This window comes from Gossypium hirsutum, chromosome A10 (genome assembly GCF_007990345.1).
Source record: "Gossypium hirsutum isolate 1008001.06 chromosome A10, Gossypium_hirsutum_v2.1, whole genome shotgun sequence".
Classification (NCBI taxonomy): Eukaryota; Viridiplantae; Streptophyta; class Magnoliopsida; order Malvales; family Malvaceae; genus Gossypium; species Gossypium hirsutum.
This window is the reverse complement of record NC_053433.1, coordinates 5,021,688-5,041,678: the sequence shown is the minus strand read 5'-3', so window position 1 is coordinate 5,041,678 and position 19,991 is coordinate 5,021,688. Positions and strand designations below refer to the sequence as shown.

General features: G+C 33.3%; 1 protein-coding gene across 1 annotated transcript; it reads right to left on the bottom strand.

The window, feature by feature from the left end:
- Positions 1–13,663: 13,663 nt before the first annotated feature.
- On the bottom strand, positions 13,664–19,769 carry LOC107897471 (protein STRUBBELIG-RECEPTOR FAMILY 6). The gene is made up of 16 exons (XM_016822941.2): positions 19,420–19,769; positions 18,580–18,712; positions 18,411–18,482; positions 18,263–18,328; positions 18,085–18,156; positions 17,915–17,986; positions 17,734–17,805; positions 17,588–17,653; positions 17,413–17,475; positions 17,018–17,322; positions 16,021–16,304; positions 15,450–15,721; positions 15,053–15,185; positions 14,445–14,584; positions 14,186–14,342; positions 13,664–14,091 (listed from the first exon to the last, which is right to left on the bottom strand). The coding sequence occupies exons 1-16, from the start codon at positions 19,520–19,522 to the stop codon at positions 13,936–13,938; spliced, it is 2,166 nt and encodes a 721-aa protein (XP_016678430.1). The 5' UTR covers positions 19,523–19,769; the 3' UTR covers positions 13,664–13,935.
- Positions 19,770–19,991: the final 222 nt, after the last annotated feature.

Here is a 19,991-nt window from a genome sequence, read left to right as displayed (position 1 = left end):
TGACCCCGAAGAAGAAAGATTCAATCTGGATAATTGTCGATAGATTGACAAAATCAGCACATTTTATTCCAGTCAGAACAGATTTTCCACTGGAGAAGTTAGCAGGATTGTATATCCCTGAGATTGTGAGGTTACATGGGGTTCCAACATCGATTATTACGGATCGAGATCCAAGGTTTACATCGAGGTTTTGGAGCAAACTACAAGAAGCTTTAGGCACAAAGCTAAATTTTAATACCGCTTTTCATCCTCAGACTGATGGGCAATCAGAGCAGGTAATTCAGATTTTGGAAGACATGTTAAGATGTTGTATACTTGAGTTTGGTGGTAGTTGGGAAAAGTGTAATGACCCGAATTTTACCGTTACCGAAAAAGTGTATTTTCGGGTCTCTGTTTCTGAAAAATAGATTCCTAAATATTTATTAAAAATATTTACGAAGTAAAATGAGTAGTTAATTAGAGTTTAATTAAGTGAATTTAATTTAATTAAGAGTAATTAAGAAAAAAGACTAAATTGAATAAGGGGTAAAAGTTAAATTATAGATTAAAAGAAAATAAAAAGGACTAAAAAGGAAATTATACAAAAAGTATAAATTGAGGCGGTGTACCGTGAAGAAAATCTAAGATTTTTTTTATGTTTAATATATTATTATATTATTATATTATTATATAATAAAGATATTTTATGTTTTAATTATATTATATTATATTATATTATATTATATTATATTATATTATATTATATTATATAAACTAAAGAAACAAAAGAAAGGAAATAGATACAGAATGAAACGAAACAGAGAGCAAGGGAGAAAAAGAAAGAAAGAAAGAGAGAAAAGAGAAAATTGAAGGTTTGAAGGTTTGAAGCTTTAAGCTTTAATAGGTAAGTCAATCAAGCCCTTTTTACTTAATTTTGATGTTTTAGAAGTTTTAGAACAAAGTTTTGATGAAATTAAGTTGATATTTTGAAAGTTATTAGATTTCTAGATGTTGTCCATGTTAAATAAAATGATGAATTAAGGCCTAAATTGATAGAAATTCAAGTTAAAAATGATACAAGGATTGAATTGTAAAGTGATTCATAAGTTTTATGCTTTAAGGACTAAATTGAAATAATTTCAAAATTATGATTTTATGATGAAAAATAGATAATTATGTCTAAGTTTGGTTAAAAAAATGAGTAGAAATAAAGTATGAATTAAGATAGAAAAGTAAGTGAATTTAGTTAGGATTAAATTGAAATTAAAGTAAATCAATATTTTGTACTAAGACTATTTTGGACAGCAGCAGTAGTCTATATTTAAAAAATTACCAAAAATTTTAGAAATTGAATTAGAGGATGAATAAAATATGGAATTAAAGCTTATTGAGTCTAGTTTCTTATAGAAGAAACAGTATAAGCAATTGAGTTGTAAATTATGAGATATAATGAATTTTGTGAGATAATGTCAGAATGAATTCGGGTTTCCCTGTTCTGACTTTGGAAAATCACCAAAAATTGAAGAAAAATAATTAGAGGCTTAAAGTTATGTGTTTAGAATCCATAATGAGTCTATTTTCAGGAGAAATAAACGGGAATATTATTCGAGTTCTGTACTGTGAGATAATTAATTTTTAGTGAAGAAGGAACGAAACTGTCAGACAGCAGAATAGGGGTGAATTTAAAGAATAAACTGTATTTAATGGCTACACCAAAAATTCTGAAAATTTTATTGTAATAAGATTTGTGAGTCTAGTTTCAGGAAAAATTAGTGGATCTTAATTTAGAATTCTGTAACTCAAGATATGAATTAGTAATGTATTAATGATTATGAATTGTATTAATTTCGTAGTCAATGTGGTACCGGAAATCTTGGCTAAGAAAGGACAAGACAAAGTCAACGGGAGTTAGCTCGAAAATTACGGTTTGTATTTCTATAATCTGAACTTAGTTATTATTTGTCATATTTATATACATATGGCAATTGTTAGTGTTAGAATTATGATGTTTTATAATTGGAATGGATTGATTTTGGTATGCGATGAATTTATTGAATTTATATTGATTGAAATTATTTTGATTGAATTTATATTGATTTAATTATATAATATATATGACTTATGTAGAAATTTGAATATTGAATGAATGTTATATTAAAAATTATATTGATTGGAAATATGAGGAAATTGATATGAATATATGAGATTGTGATATTTGAATATTTGGTATTGAAAAGTAAATTGAATTGTATTGAATTATGAATTAAAGTGCATAATTGAAATATATTTGTTGAATTGAATGAAATTGTATGAATTGTGAAAATGGGTAAATATGTGTAATTATCGGAATGAGATATTGATGAAAGAATTATTAAATTGAGAAAGTGAATGAAATACCCTATTAACTAGTCAGGCTGAGTCGGATATAATTGGCATGCCATAAGATCTGGAAGTGTACGGGATTTGCTGGCTTTATCGATCAGGCACTTTATGTGTCGTATTTCAGGCACCTCGTGTGTCGTATCAGGCACCTCGTGTGTCGTATCAGGCATCTCGTGTGTCGTTTTAGGCACTTTATGTGTCGTACTCTGATCAGGTACTATGTACCGTTTTAGGCATAATGTGTCGTACTGGTGTGTTTGGGTTGGAATCCGTGTATCCGTCAAAGTCCGGCTTTGTTAATAGGGGTAAATAAGTGAAAGATAAATCGAATAAATTTGATTGATCAAGCTATTGAAATGAAACGAGAAATTGAATTGAGAATTGAAAATTTAGATATGAAATTGAAAATATGAACCAAAGGTTCATGAAATGATTGGAGTTCGAATTGATGATATATGATGCCACTTGATGAATTGAAATGTGATTTGAGATATATGAATCGTATGTATATACTGAAAGCTATCAAGGATAGTAAGTTGATACGATATAAATGAAATTGACTGTTATTGAAATGAATTAAAATGGAATATGATTGATAAGTGTATAGTTGAATATAGTTTAATGATATTGAATTGTGAATAAATTGAGGAAAGCTATACCGAATAGTAAGTGAAAGAATGGAGTAAATAGTAATGGATTTATTTAAGAATTGAACAATTATGTTATTGTGTTTATTATATGAACTGTATAAAATTTATATGGTAAGTAGTTGAAATTTATCTATGAATAAATAATTGCATAATTGTAATTGTTATTACGATCTTAAGTGTTTGTTATATTATTAAATGTTCGGATTATAGAAATACCACTGAGTATACCATACTCAGCGTACGGTTTGTTTCCGTGTGCAGGTTAAGTAAAGATAGTACGTTGAATCAGCATCCCAAGATGATCCCGAATTCATTAAGGTAAAGTATGTTGAGTATTGATAATGGCATGTACCCAGGATGTTTAATGAGAGTCATTTAGGTTGTAAAAGTATTGATGAAATGAGTAAATTATGGTTGGCAACGGTATGTAGTATGAATTTTGAAATTTGCTAAAAATTCGTAGTGATTCTAAATTAGTCCCGAACTGAATTTACTGTTCATATTAGACCGCGAGGGCCCATTAAAGGGACGACATCTTAAAACTAGGATGTGTGTGAATATTTATTTTAATTAATGACCGGAATTGGACTGTACTGACTGGTAATGTCTCGTAACCCTGTTCCGGTGAAGGTATAGGGTTAGGAGACGTTACAAAAAGTATTTACCACTGGCCGAATTTGCTTACAACAATAGTCATCAATCCAGTATAAAGATGGCGCCATTTGAAGCTTTATATGGAAGAAAATGTAAGACTCCATTGCATTGGTTAGAATTGAGTGAATCCAAGTTAGTGGAGGTCGATTTAATTCGAGAAACTGAAGAAAGGTTCGGATCATCCGAGATTGTCTGAAAGCTGCTTCAGATCGTCAGAAATCATATGCTGACTTGAAAAGAAGAGAAATAGAGTTTAATGTGGGTGATCAAGTGTTCTTAAAGGTGTCGCCGTGGAAAAATGTATTACGATTTGGCAGAAAAGGAAAACTAAGTCCAAGATTTATTGGACCATACGAGATTATTGAAAGAGTCGGCCCTGTAGCATATCGGTTAGCTTTACCTCCAGAGCTTGAGAAGATTCATAATGTATTCCATGTGTCTATGCTGAGACGTTATAGATTAGACCCTTCACATGTGATTCCGCATACAGAAATTCAGCTTCAGTCAGATATGACTTATTCAGAAGAACCAGTAAAGATTTTAGCTCGAGAAATTAAAGAGCTGCGGAATAAAAAGGTACCATTAGTTAAAGTGTTGTGGCATCGACATGGTGTGGAGGAAGCAACCTGGGAAACAGAGGAATCAATGAAAGCACAATATCAGAACCTATTTTCAGGTAACAAATTTCGAGGACGAAATTTCTTAAGAGAGGGAGAATTGTAATAGCCTAAATTTTCAGTGGTGTCGGAGCAGTGATTCGAGATCACTAAATCCGACAAATGAGTAGAAAAATATTAATAATTTAGTGAATATAAGTTAAATGTGAAGTTAGAAAAAAATTTGAAATAGCGAATAGTGTACTAGAAATAAATATTTAAAAAAAATTAGAATCGAAAATAAGGTATCGAGAGTTTGAAATTTTTAAAACGAGCCATAAATATTTTTATAAATATTTATGGAGTGTTAATAAGTTAGTATTAAAGTTCCGTCAAGAAATTTTAAAGTTTCGATGGTTAATTGAATAAAAAGGACTAAATTGTAACAAATGTAAAATTATGAAAATGATTAAATAGCTTAAATGATAAAAGAAAGAGGGTTTAAAAGGGAAATAGACCCAAGGTCTATTTGGGCTGGACGGCAAGGGGTTTGAAATCAGCAGGAAAATTGATGAATTAGGGGAAAAATTGGAATATTGCAAAATTAACTAAATAAAGCTGGGACTAAATAGGAAATATCTAGATTTCTCTTTATTTCTCTTCAATTCAGCAGATAAAAATGCCATAGGAGGGTTCTCTAAGCTGATATTTCATAATTTTTTGCACCAAGTGAGTTAATCCTTGCCTTTTTCTTGTAATTTTTGTGTTTCTAAGACTTTTACAACTAGGTCCTACTATTAAATTCATTAGTTTTTGATTTCATGGATGAAATTGAAAGTCACCATGGTTGAGTGCTGTAAGTTTATGATGAAATAGAATGAAATTAAAGCATTAATTTGTTTATGAGATGATTCTATTAGGTAATTTCAATGGAAATTGATTTTTAGGACCTAATTGTGAAAATGTGTGGAATTAAAGTCTATTTCTAAAATTTTGATTCCTAAAGGTTGTAAACTAGTTAAAGGTGGTGGAATTAAAGTCTATTTCTAAAATTTTGATTCCTAAAGGTTGTAAACTAGTTAAAGGTGATAGAATAAAGTGTTAATTGAGAAAAATCAGCTCAATTGAGAGGCTAATTGAGTAGGGATGAAATTGTTATTTATTAAAAGTTTAGGGGAAAATGGTAATAAACAGCTTGCACTAAAACAGTTTGGACAGCAGCAGTAGACTAACTTTGAAAAATAACCATAAATTGTAGGAATAGAATTAGAAAATGAAAAAAATATGAAATTAAAGCTTATTGAGTCTAGTTTCTCATAAAAGAAACGGTGTAAGCAAAGGATTTGTAAATAATGAGATATAATTAATTTTGTGAGACAAGGTCATAATGAATTCGAGTTCCCCTGTTCTGACTTTTAAAAATCATAAAAAAATTGAATAAAAATAATTAGGGACTTAAATTTATATGTCCAGAATTATGAATGAGTCTATTTTCAAAAGAAACAAACGGGAATATCATCCGAATTCTGTATGAAGAGATAATTAATTTTTAGTGAAGAAGGGTTAGAACTGTCAGACAGCAGAACAGGGGTGACTTTAAAGAATAAATTGTAATTATTGGCTAAACCAAAAATTCTGAAAATTTTATGATAAGAAGATATGTGAGTCTAGTTTCGGTGAAAATTAGCGGACCCTAATTTGGAGTTCTGTAGCTCAAGATAAAAATAATTTAGTGACTATGACATGGATGGACAGCATTGAATATACATAGGTAAATAGTAAAATTGCAGATAATGTTACTTGTAAGCGGGTTATAAACATTAAGGATGTGAAATAGAATGAATGTGAAGTCAATACTGATAAGTGAAAATTTTATATTATAGATCAAGAAATTGAGGATAAACGAGGAAAAGAGAAAATTCCGGAATAGTTCAAGAAATCTCTACAACTACTGCAAATTGTTCCGGGTAAGTTCGTACGGTTAAATTATTAAATTTCAATGTTATTTTATGAATGGTGATTAATATTTATGTATGTTAATTGTTGAAAATAATTAAATCATGTACAAAAGTTACGAAATTGAACTGAGTAATTCAGAGGAACGGAACGCAGGAAATGAGTACGATCGTTTGGTGAAAAAGATGAATTGACGGTAAATTACCCAAGTAAACCGAGATTTAGCATTTGTTGCGAACTCTCGTGTTTGCTTTCTGTTTAGCTCTTACGAGCTTCTGTTAACTCATATGAGTTTCAGTTAACCCTTTTGGGGTTTCAGTTCAGCTCTGATGAGCTTCAGTTAGCCTTCGGGCTTCCGTTTAGCACTTATGTGCTTCAGTTAGCCTTCGGGCTTCCGTTTAGCACTTTTGTGCTTCAGTTAGATTTCGGGTTTCAGATCACGATGTACTCAAATCCGTAAGTTGTTCCTTAAATTGACAAGTCAGTAAGTCGTAATTGTAACGTGTGGAAAAAGAAATGTAAATAATGTTATCATTATTTTTGAGCTCAATTAAGTAAATTATTTTTAAAATGAGATTATGATTTACAGGATGAAAGTAACTTACTTGAAATGTCCATATGATTTGAATTTTTGAAACTAATATTGGTAAGGTTTATGGTTTAAGCCGACAAACTTACTAAGCTATAGTTAGCTTACCTGTAATGTTTATTGCTCTTTGTAGATTAACAGGAGGGTCAGAGGATCGGATCATCATGCTCAAGTCACACTATCTCGATTTTCCGGTAGATTTTGTTATAAATACTTTAAATGGTTTATATGGCATGTATAGGAGCTGATGTGACTATGTTTTGTATCAACTCATGAATATATTAGTTAAATTAATATAAGTTGATATATGATATGAATGGAAATTAATTAAGATGTTTAAATACTACTTGAAAGTATGAATGGATATAATGTTAGATAAAATAAGGATTAGTGATATTGTTATAAGACGAATATGATTTGGATGAAGATTGTATTTGTTGAGTTGTTGTTGTGTTGAGTTAGTTGCAAATTTGAAATTGCAGGGAAGGTTATATGTTTCTAAAGGGGTTATATTGAAATTTTTTTAAAAAAATAATTATTATTATTATATTTCGAAAAATTTTCGGAGTACTTGAATAAGTCCCTATTCATTTATAATACATGATTTAGGCCTCGAGGGTTCATAAAAGAGACTTAATGATTTAATTTTAATATATTTGTTGGTTATTCATAAATTTTTTTGTAAATTAACCAATATGTTCGGTAACGCCTCGTAACCCTATTCCGGCAATGGTTTGGGATTAGGGGGTGTTACACCAATATCCAGAGTAAGAATTATGCACAAAAGATATGAAATAAATGATGTCCGTAAGTACTCTGAGGATCGTACTCAATGGAGGCTAGCACTAAATTAACTCTAACTTAAGCACAAATAGATTTAATTAGTAATTTAAATAAATTATAATACAATAAAACATAAAAGAAAATATTTTTAGAGTCTCCAAGCAACTAGCCCAAAAAGCCGCGACCAGGTAACTTCCTTATCCTGCAACTTATCATGACAACAAAGATTAGTGTAAAACCAAATTTGAAGGGAATCAGAAAAAAAAAACCTGGAAAGCTTCTCTGCGGGAACAATGAGCCTCCAAGCTTTCTTAGCCATGGAGCAATCACAGAGAACATGCAGAATATCCTCAGTGTCGTGCCCACAAAGAAGACACGCAGTACTTTGTCCAAAACCTCTCCTAAATCGTTCAGAATTTGTAAGAAGCCTCTGTTTGGCTATAAGCCATAGAAAAAGACAAACTCTTTGAGGGCCTTGATATTTCCAAACGACTTTCCAATCATCATCATTAGTATTTCAGGAACTCTCTTTAAAGGCCCAATAAGCACTTCGAATAGAAAATGACCTTGAACCAGATCGAGCCCAGATAATTCTATCCAATCCCCCATCAGGATGAAGAGGAGGAATACTAGCTATACACTTAATTATGTCCTCAGGTATCCATATCTGAAGCATATCCAGATTCCAAGTACCATCAGGGAACACCTAATCTCTCAATGAACACTCTAGATCAAGACTAGAGTAGGTCGGGACATAAGAAAGAAGAGGACCAACATCAGGAATCCAAGAATCTTTCTAGCCGTGGCTTGTTGCACCGTCACCAATAGACCATATGAGATTCTCTCGAAAAAGTGGTCACACCTTAGATAGGGAGCGGCAAAGATAAGAATAATTGCTCCTGCAAATGTTATCAGTAATATGATTCTTCCATCCATATTTCGAACGAAGAACATGAACCCATAAAGCATCCTTTCGAGAAACAAGATTAAACCCAATTTTCATAAGGAAAAATATATTCTGGTCATGCAGATACCGAAACCCAAGTCCTCCACGAGATCTAGTGTAACACCCTCTACCTGTATTCCGAGCCTAGAATAGGGTACGAGGCATTACCAAACTTAATATGATCAATCATGTAAAAAAAAACCAGCTATAAAAGCTTTTTCTAAATTAAAAACTTTCATACATATGTTTAACGTCCCTTATATGGGCCTACGGGGCCCAAAACATACATTCAGGGTGGTTCGGGACCAAACTGTAAACATATGAAACTTTTGCAACACTTAGAAAATTTTCACACTTTGGAGAGTCACACGCTCGTGTTTTCAACCCGTGTAACTCTCTGTTTATAACTTCATCACCCTTGTCAGTACACTTCATATAAATAACAAGAAACGTCTATAGGCTTAATTCTCATTCAATTTCTCATATATATACACAATTTCACGTTATGTAATCATACAACATATATCAGCCATATCTCTGTAATCTAAATATATTTTCATAACAACTTATCTTGATTTCAGACTATTTCTTATTTAAGCTTAAATAACCAAAGTATTTGAAATATCATCTTTATGCAAATAGTACACATGAGGTATATAATTCCATAATTATGAATAAACACATTTATCAAACATTTTCCATATTCATATATCAATGTCTCATGTCTCCATATATCAATAACCGTCATTTTCATGAATTTCGAGTTCAATTTTATAATTATTTGTCTCGTGTTCAATTTATTCCATATCGGAATTTTATTTATTAAAACATTTGAATTATCAATACATATGGACAGTACATTCAAGATGATCAATTATATAATCACAAATGAATTCATTTATCAACCAAGTTCTATACTCGTATCTTATCAACTCGTACTTCCTTGTATCACATAATTCCATGTAACACTTACCAAACTTTGTCAAATTAGTGAACGTCTTACGAAATTGAGTACTTCGTTTTCTCGATGCCATAGTTCAACTATGGTCTTACACATCTTCACATAATGATGCCATAGCCCAGCTATGGTCTTACACATATTCATATATCGATACCATAGCCCAGCTATGGTCTTACACGAATCACATATCTCACTGATGCCATATCCCAGATATGGTTTTATACAGTAGCATATATCACACCGATGCCATATCCCAGATATGGTCTTATACGGAAATCACTTGTCACTTGTCACTTGTAGCCGAAGCTACCACTATTCACTGATCAGGTAGCCGGAGCTACCATTTTTCACTGATCAAGTAGCCGGAGCTACCACTTTTCACTAATCAGGTAGCCGGAACTACCACTTTTCACTGATCAGGTAGCAGAAGCTACCACTTTTCACTGATCAGGTAGCTGAAGCTACCACTTTTCACTTGTCATTTGTCATTGATCAGATAAGTGTAGCCGAAACTATCACTTATCACTTTCACTTTTCCTTGATCAGATAAGTGCAGCCGAAGCTATCACTTATCACTTGTTGCCATGGTCCAACCATGGTCTTTTCCTTCAATTCATCTTGTCACTGAACTGAAATGCTCAATTTGATCATTTATTCAATTTTCATGCTTTTACATTATTCACGATTTATCATCAACACATATGAAATAACACATCATGAAATTCATAAAATTAACAAATAATCACTAAAATTTAGCCATATAAACTCACAAGTTCAATTTTTGTATTATAACGATAATCATAATTTCATAATAAATATACCAAGTAAAACATTATATCATTTCTAATCCAACACTTATCGATTATAATTGGGCATGTGATCAATTTATACACGAGTCATTCATATATTTTTGTATATTTTCCTCCTCCTCCTCTCCAACCACATCCTTAGTATAAACAACACACTTGTAGGTAACATTATCCATAATTTTCACTATCTACTTACGTGAATATTCAAGCTATCCATCTGTGTCATAGTCACTAAATTATTTTTATATTGAGCCACAGAACTCCAAATTAAGGTCCATAAATTTTTCCAGAAACTAGACTCATATGTCTTCTTACCATAAAAATTTCATAATTTTTGGTTGGTCCAATTAATACAGTTTATTCATTGAAGTCTCCCCTGTTCTGCTGTCTGACAGTTCCGACCCTTCTTCACTAAAAAATAATTATCTTCTCGTACAAGATTAGAATGATGTCCTTGTTTATTTCTCTTGAAAATAGACTCATTCAGGATTCTAAACATATAAATTTAAGCCTCTAATTATTTTTATCCAATTTTTATGATTTTCCAAATTCAGAACAGGGGAACCCGAAATCATTCTGAACTTGTCTCACAAAAGTTATTGTATATCATGATTTACAATTTCATTGCTTACATAATTTCTTTTATAAGAAACTAGACTCAATAAGCTTTAATTTCATATTTTATTCATCCTCTAATTCGATTTCTACAATTTTTTGTGATTTTTCAAAGTTAAACTACTGCTGCTGCCCAAAACAGTTTTAGTGCAAAATGTTGATTTTCATTTTACCCCAAATTTCACAATTCATACAATTCAGTCCTTGCTCAATTAACCTATAAATTAAGATAATTTTCTCAATTAATACTTTTTATAGACATTATAAGTTATTTCATAACTATTGAGATTCATAATTTCCACATAAAACTCTAAATTCAAACTCTTTTACAATTAAGTCCCAAACATTCACTTTCTATTCAATTCTTTCAATAAAATCAGAATATAAACAATTTAAAGCTCTAATTCCATGCCAAATCATCCTATACTTCCAGCACTCATCCATAACAACTTCAAAAATTAGACATGGAATCACAAACTAATGAAATAGTAAGTTGGACCCAATTGTAAAAGTCCAAAAACATAAAAATGTCAAGGAGAAAGCAAGAATTAAACTTACATGAAGCTAGAGTATGAAAACCAGCTTGAATCCTCCTCCATGGCTGTTTTTCAGCTGATGAATATGAAGAGAAATGAAGAGAATTCTAGATATTCCAATTTAGTCCCATTTTTATTTAGCCAATTTTGTCAATTTTCCAATTTTGCCCTTATTTCACCCATTTCCTTATTTTTCTCAGCTATTGCAGCCCAAAATAACTCCTTTGAGCTTATTTTCACTTTAGGTCCTTCCTCATTTGACAATTGAGCTATTTAATTCTTTTAGTAACTTTTACACCCTTTTCAATTTAGTCCTTTTTATTTAATTAACCACCCAAACGTCAAAATTTTCTAACTAAATTTTATTACTACCTCACCAACACTCCATAAATATTTCTAAAAATATTTATGGCTCGATTTATGATGTCGAGGTCTCGATGCCTCATTCTCGACCCAATTTACCTAATTAATTCTTTTAAATCACCAAATTCACTAATTCAAAAATGCTTTTCTATTCACATTTGACTCATACGTATTAATTTATTAAATTTTCAACTCACCCATCGGATTTAGTGATCTCAAATCTCTATTCCCGATACCACTGAAAATTAGGTTGTTACATCTAGGTTCACCAATGGACTCCCATTCAACTAAAGCACTTTTAGGATGGCCAGTAGATACTCCCCAAATAAACTGTCTAGCAATTTTTTCAATCTCATCACAAACCCCTTTCGAAACAAGCAAGGACTGCATGAAGTAGTTCGAAATAGTGAGAAGAATTGATTGGGCGAGAGTGACATGCCCCGCAAATGACAGTTTTCTGGCTTTCCAATTCTGAAGTTTACTCCTCACTTTTCAACTATAAAATTCAGAGTGTTTTTAGTAACTCGATCATGAAGGAGAGGCACCCCCAAATACTTTCCTAGATTAAGAACCTTCTGAAAACCAAAGAATTGACTAATCCGGTCACATAAGTTGTTATCAACACCTTTAGAGAAATAAATGTTACTCTTCATTGCACTGATCTTATGCCCAGAAAAATCACAGAAGCATTTGAGAATTTCCTTTAACAAAATAACTTATCCATCTCTACTTTACCAAAGATCACAAGATCGTCAGCAAAAAAGAAATGAGATAAATACGGCCCTATCCTAGAAATCCAAATCAGATGCCATCTTCTTGTTGATATCTCAGACCAAATAGTATGTCCTAAACATTCCATACACAGGACGAAAAAATACGGTGATAACGGACAGTCTTGTCTAGTTCCCCTCACATATTTAAAGGATTGAGACGGAACTCCATTCCGTAAAATCTGCATAGAGGATGAAGATATAGCACCCATAATTACCTTTCTAAGGAACTCGGGAATCCCAACAGCTATAAGGGTCGCGTCAATAAAATCCTAGCTGATCCTGTCATAAGCTTTCTCCAAATCCAACTTGATGGCCATCTAGTTTCTACCTTCTTGCGTAATAATTATATTATCCGAGATATTACGTCCAGCAATAAACCCAGCTTGCTCAGATGATATATAATTTGGAAACACCACTTTGAATCTGTTTGCGACACCTTCATCACCAATTTATACATAACCAAGCAAAGACTGATTGGCCGAAACTGACTAAAGTCCTCCAGATGATCCTTCTTAGGAATTAGCACAATTAAAGTATTATTAAGATCTTCCTCAATCTTATTACCAGCAAAAATTCTCTGAACCCACTCACAAACTATCTTTCCAACAGAATCTCACTAAATTTGGAAGAAATGTGCATGAAACCCATCACTTCCCGGAGCCTTCAACGGGGCCATATCAAAAAGAACTTTCTTAATATCATCATTCAAAATCAGATTCTTAAGAAAATCGAAGTCAATTTTAAATCTGTATTAATTTAGATTTATCAATGGAGTTTTTCAATCACCTCATTTAGCGTTCAAATAAGTTGAAAACATTCTTACAGTTCCTTCTTTAAAGTTTAAATTATTGATGTTTTATAATCAATTTGATTTAAGTTCAAAATATTAATTTTTTATAATAATATCGATATAAGTCAAATTTAACGTATGGGGTTGGATTTTCTAGAGCTAAGGACTCATTATTCGTTCAATCTAATTGAATACCAAAAATATATACCCAATTAACGTAGCTTGGAATGAGCATGTAATGCTGTGTAATGCGTATATACAATAAATATTAAAAAATAAAATTGAGAATTAAGAGACATACTGGGCCTTATTATTGTATTGAGAAAAAAAGGAAACACTAGAAGTTCAACATGTACAGAAGGGTGAAATAATTTCAATGGATGGGTGTCACCAAATGGACTATATAGCAACATATTACAAACTGAAGAGCTGAATTGAAACTGAAACTAAAGGGATGTATAATTATTTTACAATAAAAAAAAAACCATTCAAACATGATTACAATCTCAGAGTCCTCGTCACCAAAACAATCAAGCAAGAATTGTGCAACCATTTAAGACATGTAGTCGTGTGTATCATCGGGGTTTCCGATTCGTGGAGATGCACCTTGGTCTGTCCCTGTTGTTCTCTTACTCATGTTAGCTCGCTGCACTAGTCGAACCAATGCTTCAACCACTTCTGACATGGGTGGCCGAAACTCAGGCTCCGGCTGCACCAAATAACCAAGTAAAAGGATCGGTTTAGCGTATATGAGAACACAAAAAGAACACAAGTGATCTTTCATTTTTCAGCAAAGACATTACCTGGACACAAAGAGCGATCACATCGGCAAAACGTGAGAGAGATTTAACGGGGTAAAGCCCTTTAAGTGCCGGGTCAACCATCTTGGATAGAGCATCGATATCATGGAGTTGAGGTGTTGCCCATCGAACCAAAGATTGCTCCAGTCTAGGCCTTGTGCTGTAAAAAACACTCAGCATAGTAGTTAGAATTGTGGTCAACTAAGATGAAGGTAACACCCTGAATGATGCAATACCCTATTCTTCATAGATCATTCCTCACCTGTCAAATGGCTTACGTCCAGTGAGAAGTTCCAACATAACCACTCCAAAACCATAAACATCACTCTTAAGAGAGTACTGTCCGGACATAGTAACCTCAGGTGCACTGTGTCCAGACCCCACATCGTCACGATTTAGTACCTGCATACCAGAAAGAGATGGGTTCAGTTTATGCGCAAGCAACCATTGAAACCTTTACGCACTAGAGCAAACATCATGTGTCATACAAAGAACCATATTATTCATAGACCATGAAACACCCTAAGTTCAGTTCATGTTACCAAATATAATGAACTCTTTTGCAAGGAAGAATACAAAGCCATTTTATGATTTTTCTAACCGTTGCTTCATTTGCGGTAAAAAAAATGTTAAGAATAGGATATAAACATACGAAGTCCGAGATGCTAATAGCCAGCACATCCTTTGACAAACGCTAGTCAACATGCGTGGAATGAAGGACTTTTATCAAACAAAAGAGGCAAGATAATTCAAAAACAAATTATGGACAACATAGTTTTGTAAAGCTAGTGGGAAACTCAATAACTAACATAAAATGGAATCATATTAGTTCTTGTAGGAACAGTGACTTATAGAATGTACAAAATTTACCTCATCTGCATTTGGAATAAACGTCGCCAAGCCCGAGTCTGAAAGGTGAGGGTTGAGTTCAGCATCAAGTAAGATGTTAGCTGACTTGATATTTTTGTGAACAACAGATGGCGAGCAAACTTCATGGAGGTACCTGGGGGAAAAATCATCCTTTCATGAATTCGCAAGGGATAATAATCACCGTGGGAACAAAAGTCTAACTTCCTACATGAATTTTACTCAGGACATGGTACATATCAGATTTTAACAGGCAATTCCTCAAGTTAATTTGGAGTTATAACCAATTGGACATCACCAGGTACACCAACATTTTTAACCTCATCAGTGATGATCTAAGATGATCTAAAATGAGACAATAAAAAATAGATCGTTACCCATCATTGAAGTTTCAACTTACTCTAATGCACGTGCAGTCCCGAGAGCAATTTTGACTCGGGTGTTCCAAATCAATGGCTTGCTGTACTCATCTGATATATGTAGGAAATCGTAGAGTGAGCCATTTTTGTGGAACTCGTAGACAAGCAGGTGTTGTCCATGCTCTGAACAATAGCCAACCAACTCGGTTACATTTGTGTGATGCAACTGGGATATATTTGAAACCATCTCCATGAAATTGTCAGACATGTTACTGGGAAGAGCCGATGAGTCTATTTTCTTCACCGCAAGAACCTATGGCAGTACAAACACAAGATACCTGCTAGGTAAGCACTGAGTATAACATTTCTAAAAAAAATTAAGGCAAGTAGAAGACAAACTACGGGCAAAAAATTTAATTGCGATAAAGGCGGATATCTCATGTGCCTCACATAAAGGTCACAGTCACAGCTAAAAAAAGTCTCATGTACAAGATTAAACATGCGGATCGCAGATGAAAAAAGTATTTCTCAAGTTAGAACATGTTAAAAACTATAGATTACGTTCTCTTTGTTTTGACATGGCTTTGGATTTTATAGGCTGGAATATTCTACCTTGCCATCAGCGAATTGAGCTCGATAAACACGTCCAAATGACCCTTCACCAAGAAGATTTTCAACACTGAAACTGCCAGTAGCTATCTGGAGGTCTGCTATCGAATATGATGTAACATTTGTAGGAGCCGGTACAGCTTTCTTAACAACAACAGGCTTTTTAGAAAACTCTTCATCATCGAATGATTTGTGACGGTCAATAGGAGGGGGTCGAAGGCTTATTGAAATGGGTGTATCAAGTGCCTGGCTATCAAGTGAAGAGGAGGACTTGACTGATTTTATTTCTGCAATACAATTTTAAGAATAAGAAGAGAAACAAATAATGAGATCAAGAGGATTAAACACGTGTTCAAAGCTGAAAGATTTAAAGAAAAAAGTTAACATAAACTATGATGAAAAGCAAACTAAATTTGTACAATTTATGCACAGTCAAAAGCGGCCTAGAATTTGTAAAAGTCACATGGTTCAATAGGCATCAGGCAGCATTTGGTAGCATTTTGACATGATGAAATCAGACATTTTGTGAACATAATATAGTCCTAGTCTTAGTCTACCCTCCCCCTCCCCACATGCCAAAAAACAAGACATTAAAAGGCATCAATGTCTTCTATTTGCTAAGATTTGGTTTCATTTATAACAAGCCTTTATCAAAGCAAAAAGCTTGAATCCATGAGAGAATTCACAAAAATGAGAGATGAAGAAAAGCCCACCAAATTGTGCGGCCAAGAGAATTTTTTACATTATCAGCATTTCAACTATCTCAAGCATACACTCAGCATATCTAATGCTTCAAATGGAGTCTAAATTTATAAATTCTAAAATGAAATTCCTATATATTCTTAAGAGATTTAATAACTACAAGAACAATGTTATATCTGTTTGTAGCTAAAAGTTAAAGGACACACAATTTCTTCATTAAGAAATACAGCAACGATAGATTTATGGTGACATGTAACTAGGCCACCATGCAGAATTGCAGATAGACTGCAAGTGGTACCTTGCACTTCATTAGAAGCAAGAGGAGCAAGGGGTTGATTGTCGAGCTTTTCGATATCCGAGGATGACCTCCTGGATCTTCTCTTCACCAAAAAGAACGCTACTATAGCCCCGATAATAAGGATTGATATCACTATTCCAGCTATGGCTCCACCTCCAATTCCTGAGCTGCTACTCCCACCACCAGAACCACTATCTGATGCAGAACCATCGCTGCCAGATTTGTGCTTTCTATTTCTAGTGGCAGGAGGAGTACCAGGTGGAGGAGGAGGTGCAGGCCCTGAGCTCCATGAATTACCATCCTTCCTGTCATAAAAGATTATTCAGATTGAAATCACAAAGAATTTTCTTACCATATAGAAACCTCAACACTTGATAAGGCAGTCATATGCTTACTTCAAATTGATACTTTTCAGTTGATCAGGTACCCAGCCAGTAAAACGGTTGTTCGAAACATCTCTGCGAGACATAAATACAACTATCAAAAAGTGAAGTATTATAGGGTCCATTGCATTATAAGAAAAAAATATATAACGTCTAGCATTTTTGAAATGATATACTGGTTACGCACAGAGTATCGAGGGGAAGATTTGCGAGGACATCAATAGTGCCTGAAAACTGGTTGTTTTGCAAGTACCTATAGGAAGGGTAAATAATACATGAGGAAAATTCATCATATAAAGATGTTCTATAAAAGATGTCTCCTCTAATACTTACATAGAGTTTATACTGGTAAGATTCTTAAAACTCTCGGGGAGACCACCGTTCAGAGAATTGAAAGAGAGATCCCTGAATCAAGGAATAAAGATAAAATTCAACTAGCTCTTTCATCTAAATTAGCTTAAACACAGGCAAAATATATATTATCAGCTTCGTGGTTGGTAGGAGAACATCTTACAGTGTGGAGAGGGAAGAAAGTGGTCCAAACATGTCGGTCAGCGCATTCTGCAACTGATTATGAGCAAGATTTCTGAATTTCCAGAAATGGAAAAGAAGAAAGACAATGTGTTAGAGTTTAAATGTCTACGGACCTCATGAAAATAAACAAATAATTGGAATATTACTTACAGGTACTGAAGAGAAGGCATCTGACTGATGGCAAAAGGGACGCTGCCAGTAAATTGATTATACTCGAGATTTCTGCATGGAAATGAACATTATATTAAATCTAAATCAACTTTGAAAAAAAAAACAAAAAAAAAGAGGTAGTAATAGGAAAGGCAACAAATGCGCAAATGAAATATACAATCGCTGCAAGTTCGGAAGAGTAAAATATGGTATATCTCCTGCAAAATTGTTGTGGCTCAAGTCCCTGCATGTTTTGTCAAATATCAGTATGAATCAAATAAACATAGAACAAATGAACACATAATTAAAGATTACAGGTTTCTTACAATTCTTTCAATGATGTCAAACTTTGAAAGCTGTAACCCACCGACCCGGAAAGTCCAAGATTTGACAGTTTACTGATAAAAAGGACAATATAAGAACCTACTATAGTTGATATCAGCAAGATATAGGCTAAGATGTCGCCAAGGAAAAACAGGGAAAACAGAATATCACATTTCAGTGACGCGTTTGTTCGAGCAAGTAACACCTTTCCAGGACTGCCCACATGGATCACCATTGCTAGCAGTCCAACCTGTTAGCTGCTGTGGTGAATTTAAGCTGGTATACATAACCCCTAGAGCAGAAGCTGCACATCGAACATCCCACGTGCAGAAAATAAGTGAGAAAACAACATTTTTCCAGGGAGTAAAGACCTTTTCGAAACTAAAATATGTTACTGTCCTAAGAAGATACTTAATGAAGGGAAAAAATGAAAAGGAGGAAAATATGTGAATCAAACCCAATCCTCAATGTTGCCCTTCCAACATTTTGAAACATTGGTTTTGGAAGTAGCAGGATAAAATATCATTACCAATTGGAGTAGACCATTAAAAGAAACAGATTTTATTGACATCTATAAGCAAAAGCCTTGCCCTCAGCAAATTGCATTGGATCCAGTCAGCAGCAATTAAGAGAAGAGCTAAAAAGATTGTAAATTTGTCCAGAAACTCGTGTACTAGCAAGTTATGAATTAAACTAACTAACAATAAACCCAAACTTTCCTCATCCTTAGTTAACCTCCATAATCTAAAAGAACTCACCTTTGAGAAGCAAGGTCAAAACTTTATAAAGAACACCAACAAAGTTAAAATGGCATTGTAATTAAACAAGTCCATTTGAAGCCACAAGCGGCTCAAAACAGATAAAACATATCAGAAAAGCAAAGGTAACCAAAAAAAGTAAAACCAAAGATCACAAATTTGGCAAACTATAAAAAAAGAAGAAGCAAGCAACTGAAAAATCTATGAATCTAAAACATAATAAAGCAGAAAAGTAAAACAAAGTAACACTAACCATCTGCTTGATCTGTTTCGCCATTAACACATCTTGGCTTAAACCCCAGAATGCAGACTGTAAACAGCACCAAAATCAAAGCCTTTTTCCAATTCTTCACCATCTTTGCCCAAACTGGTCTCTTCCCAGAAACCAAAAGAAAAAAAAATGGCTTTGGCCTTTGGTCTTTAACACCCTTTTTTCCTTATTCGTCTTTCTTTATATATTTTTTTTATTATTTTCTGTTGTTAGAGATTTTATACTTATTTAGCCATAAGTCCATACCATAACCAAGCAAAAGCTGGCAGGCACGATTTGCCAGAAGAATCCAAAGCCACACATATGCTTTATATTTACCATTGCCTATGTCTACATCATTATCATTAACATCAATATTAATATATATATACACACAGTGACTACAAAGCATCACAAATTCCCTATTTTGTAATTTGGGTTTTTGTTTTTATTCTTTTTTACGTTACTGAAACTGTTAAAAAATTGAAAAAAAGTTAAACAGATGTTTATGCCCTTGGTAGGTGGTCCTTTTCCTTGAAACACTGTTTTTGCAACAACAAAAAAATGTTTGATTA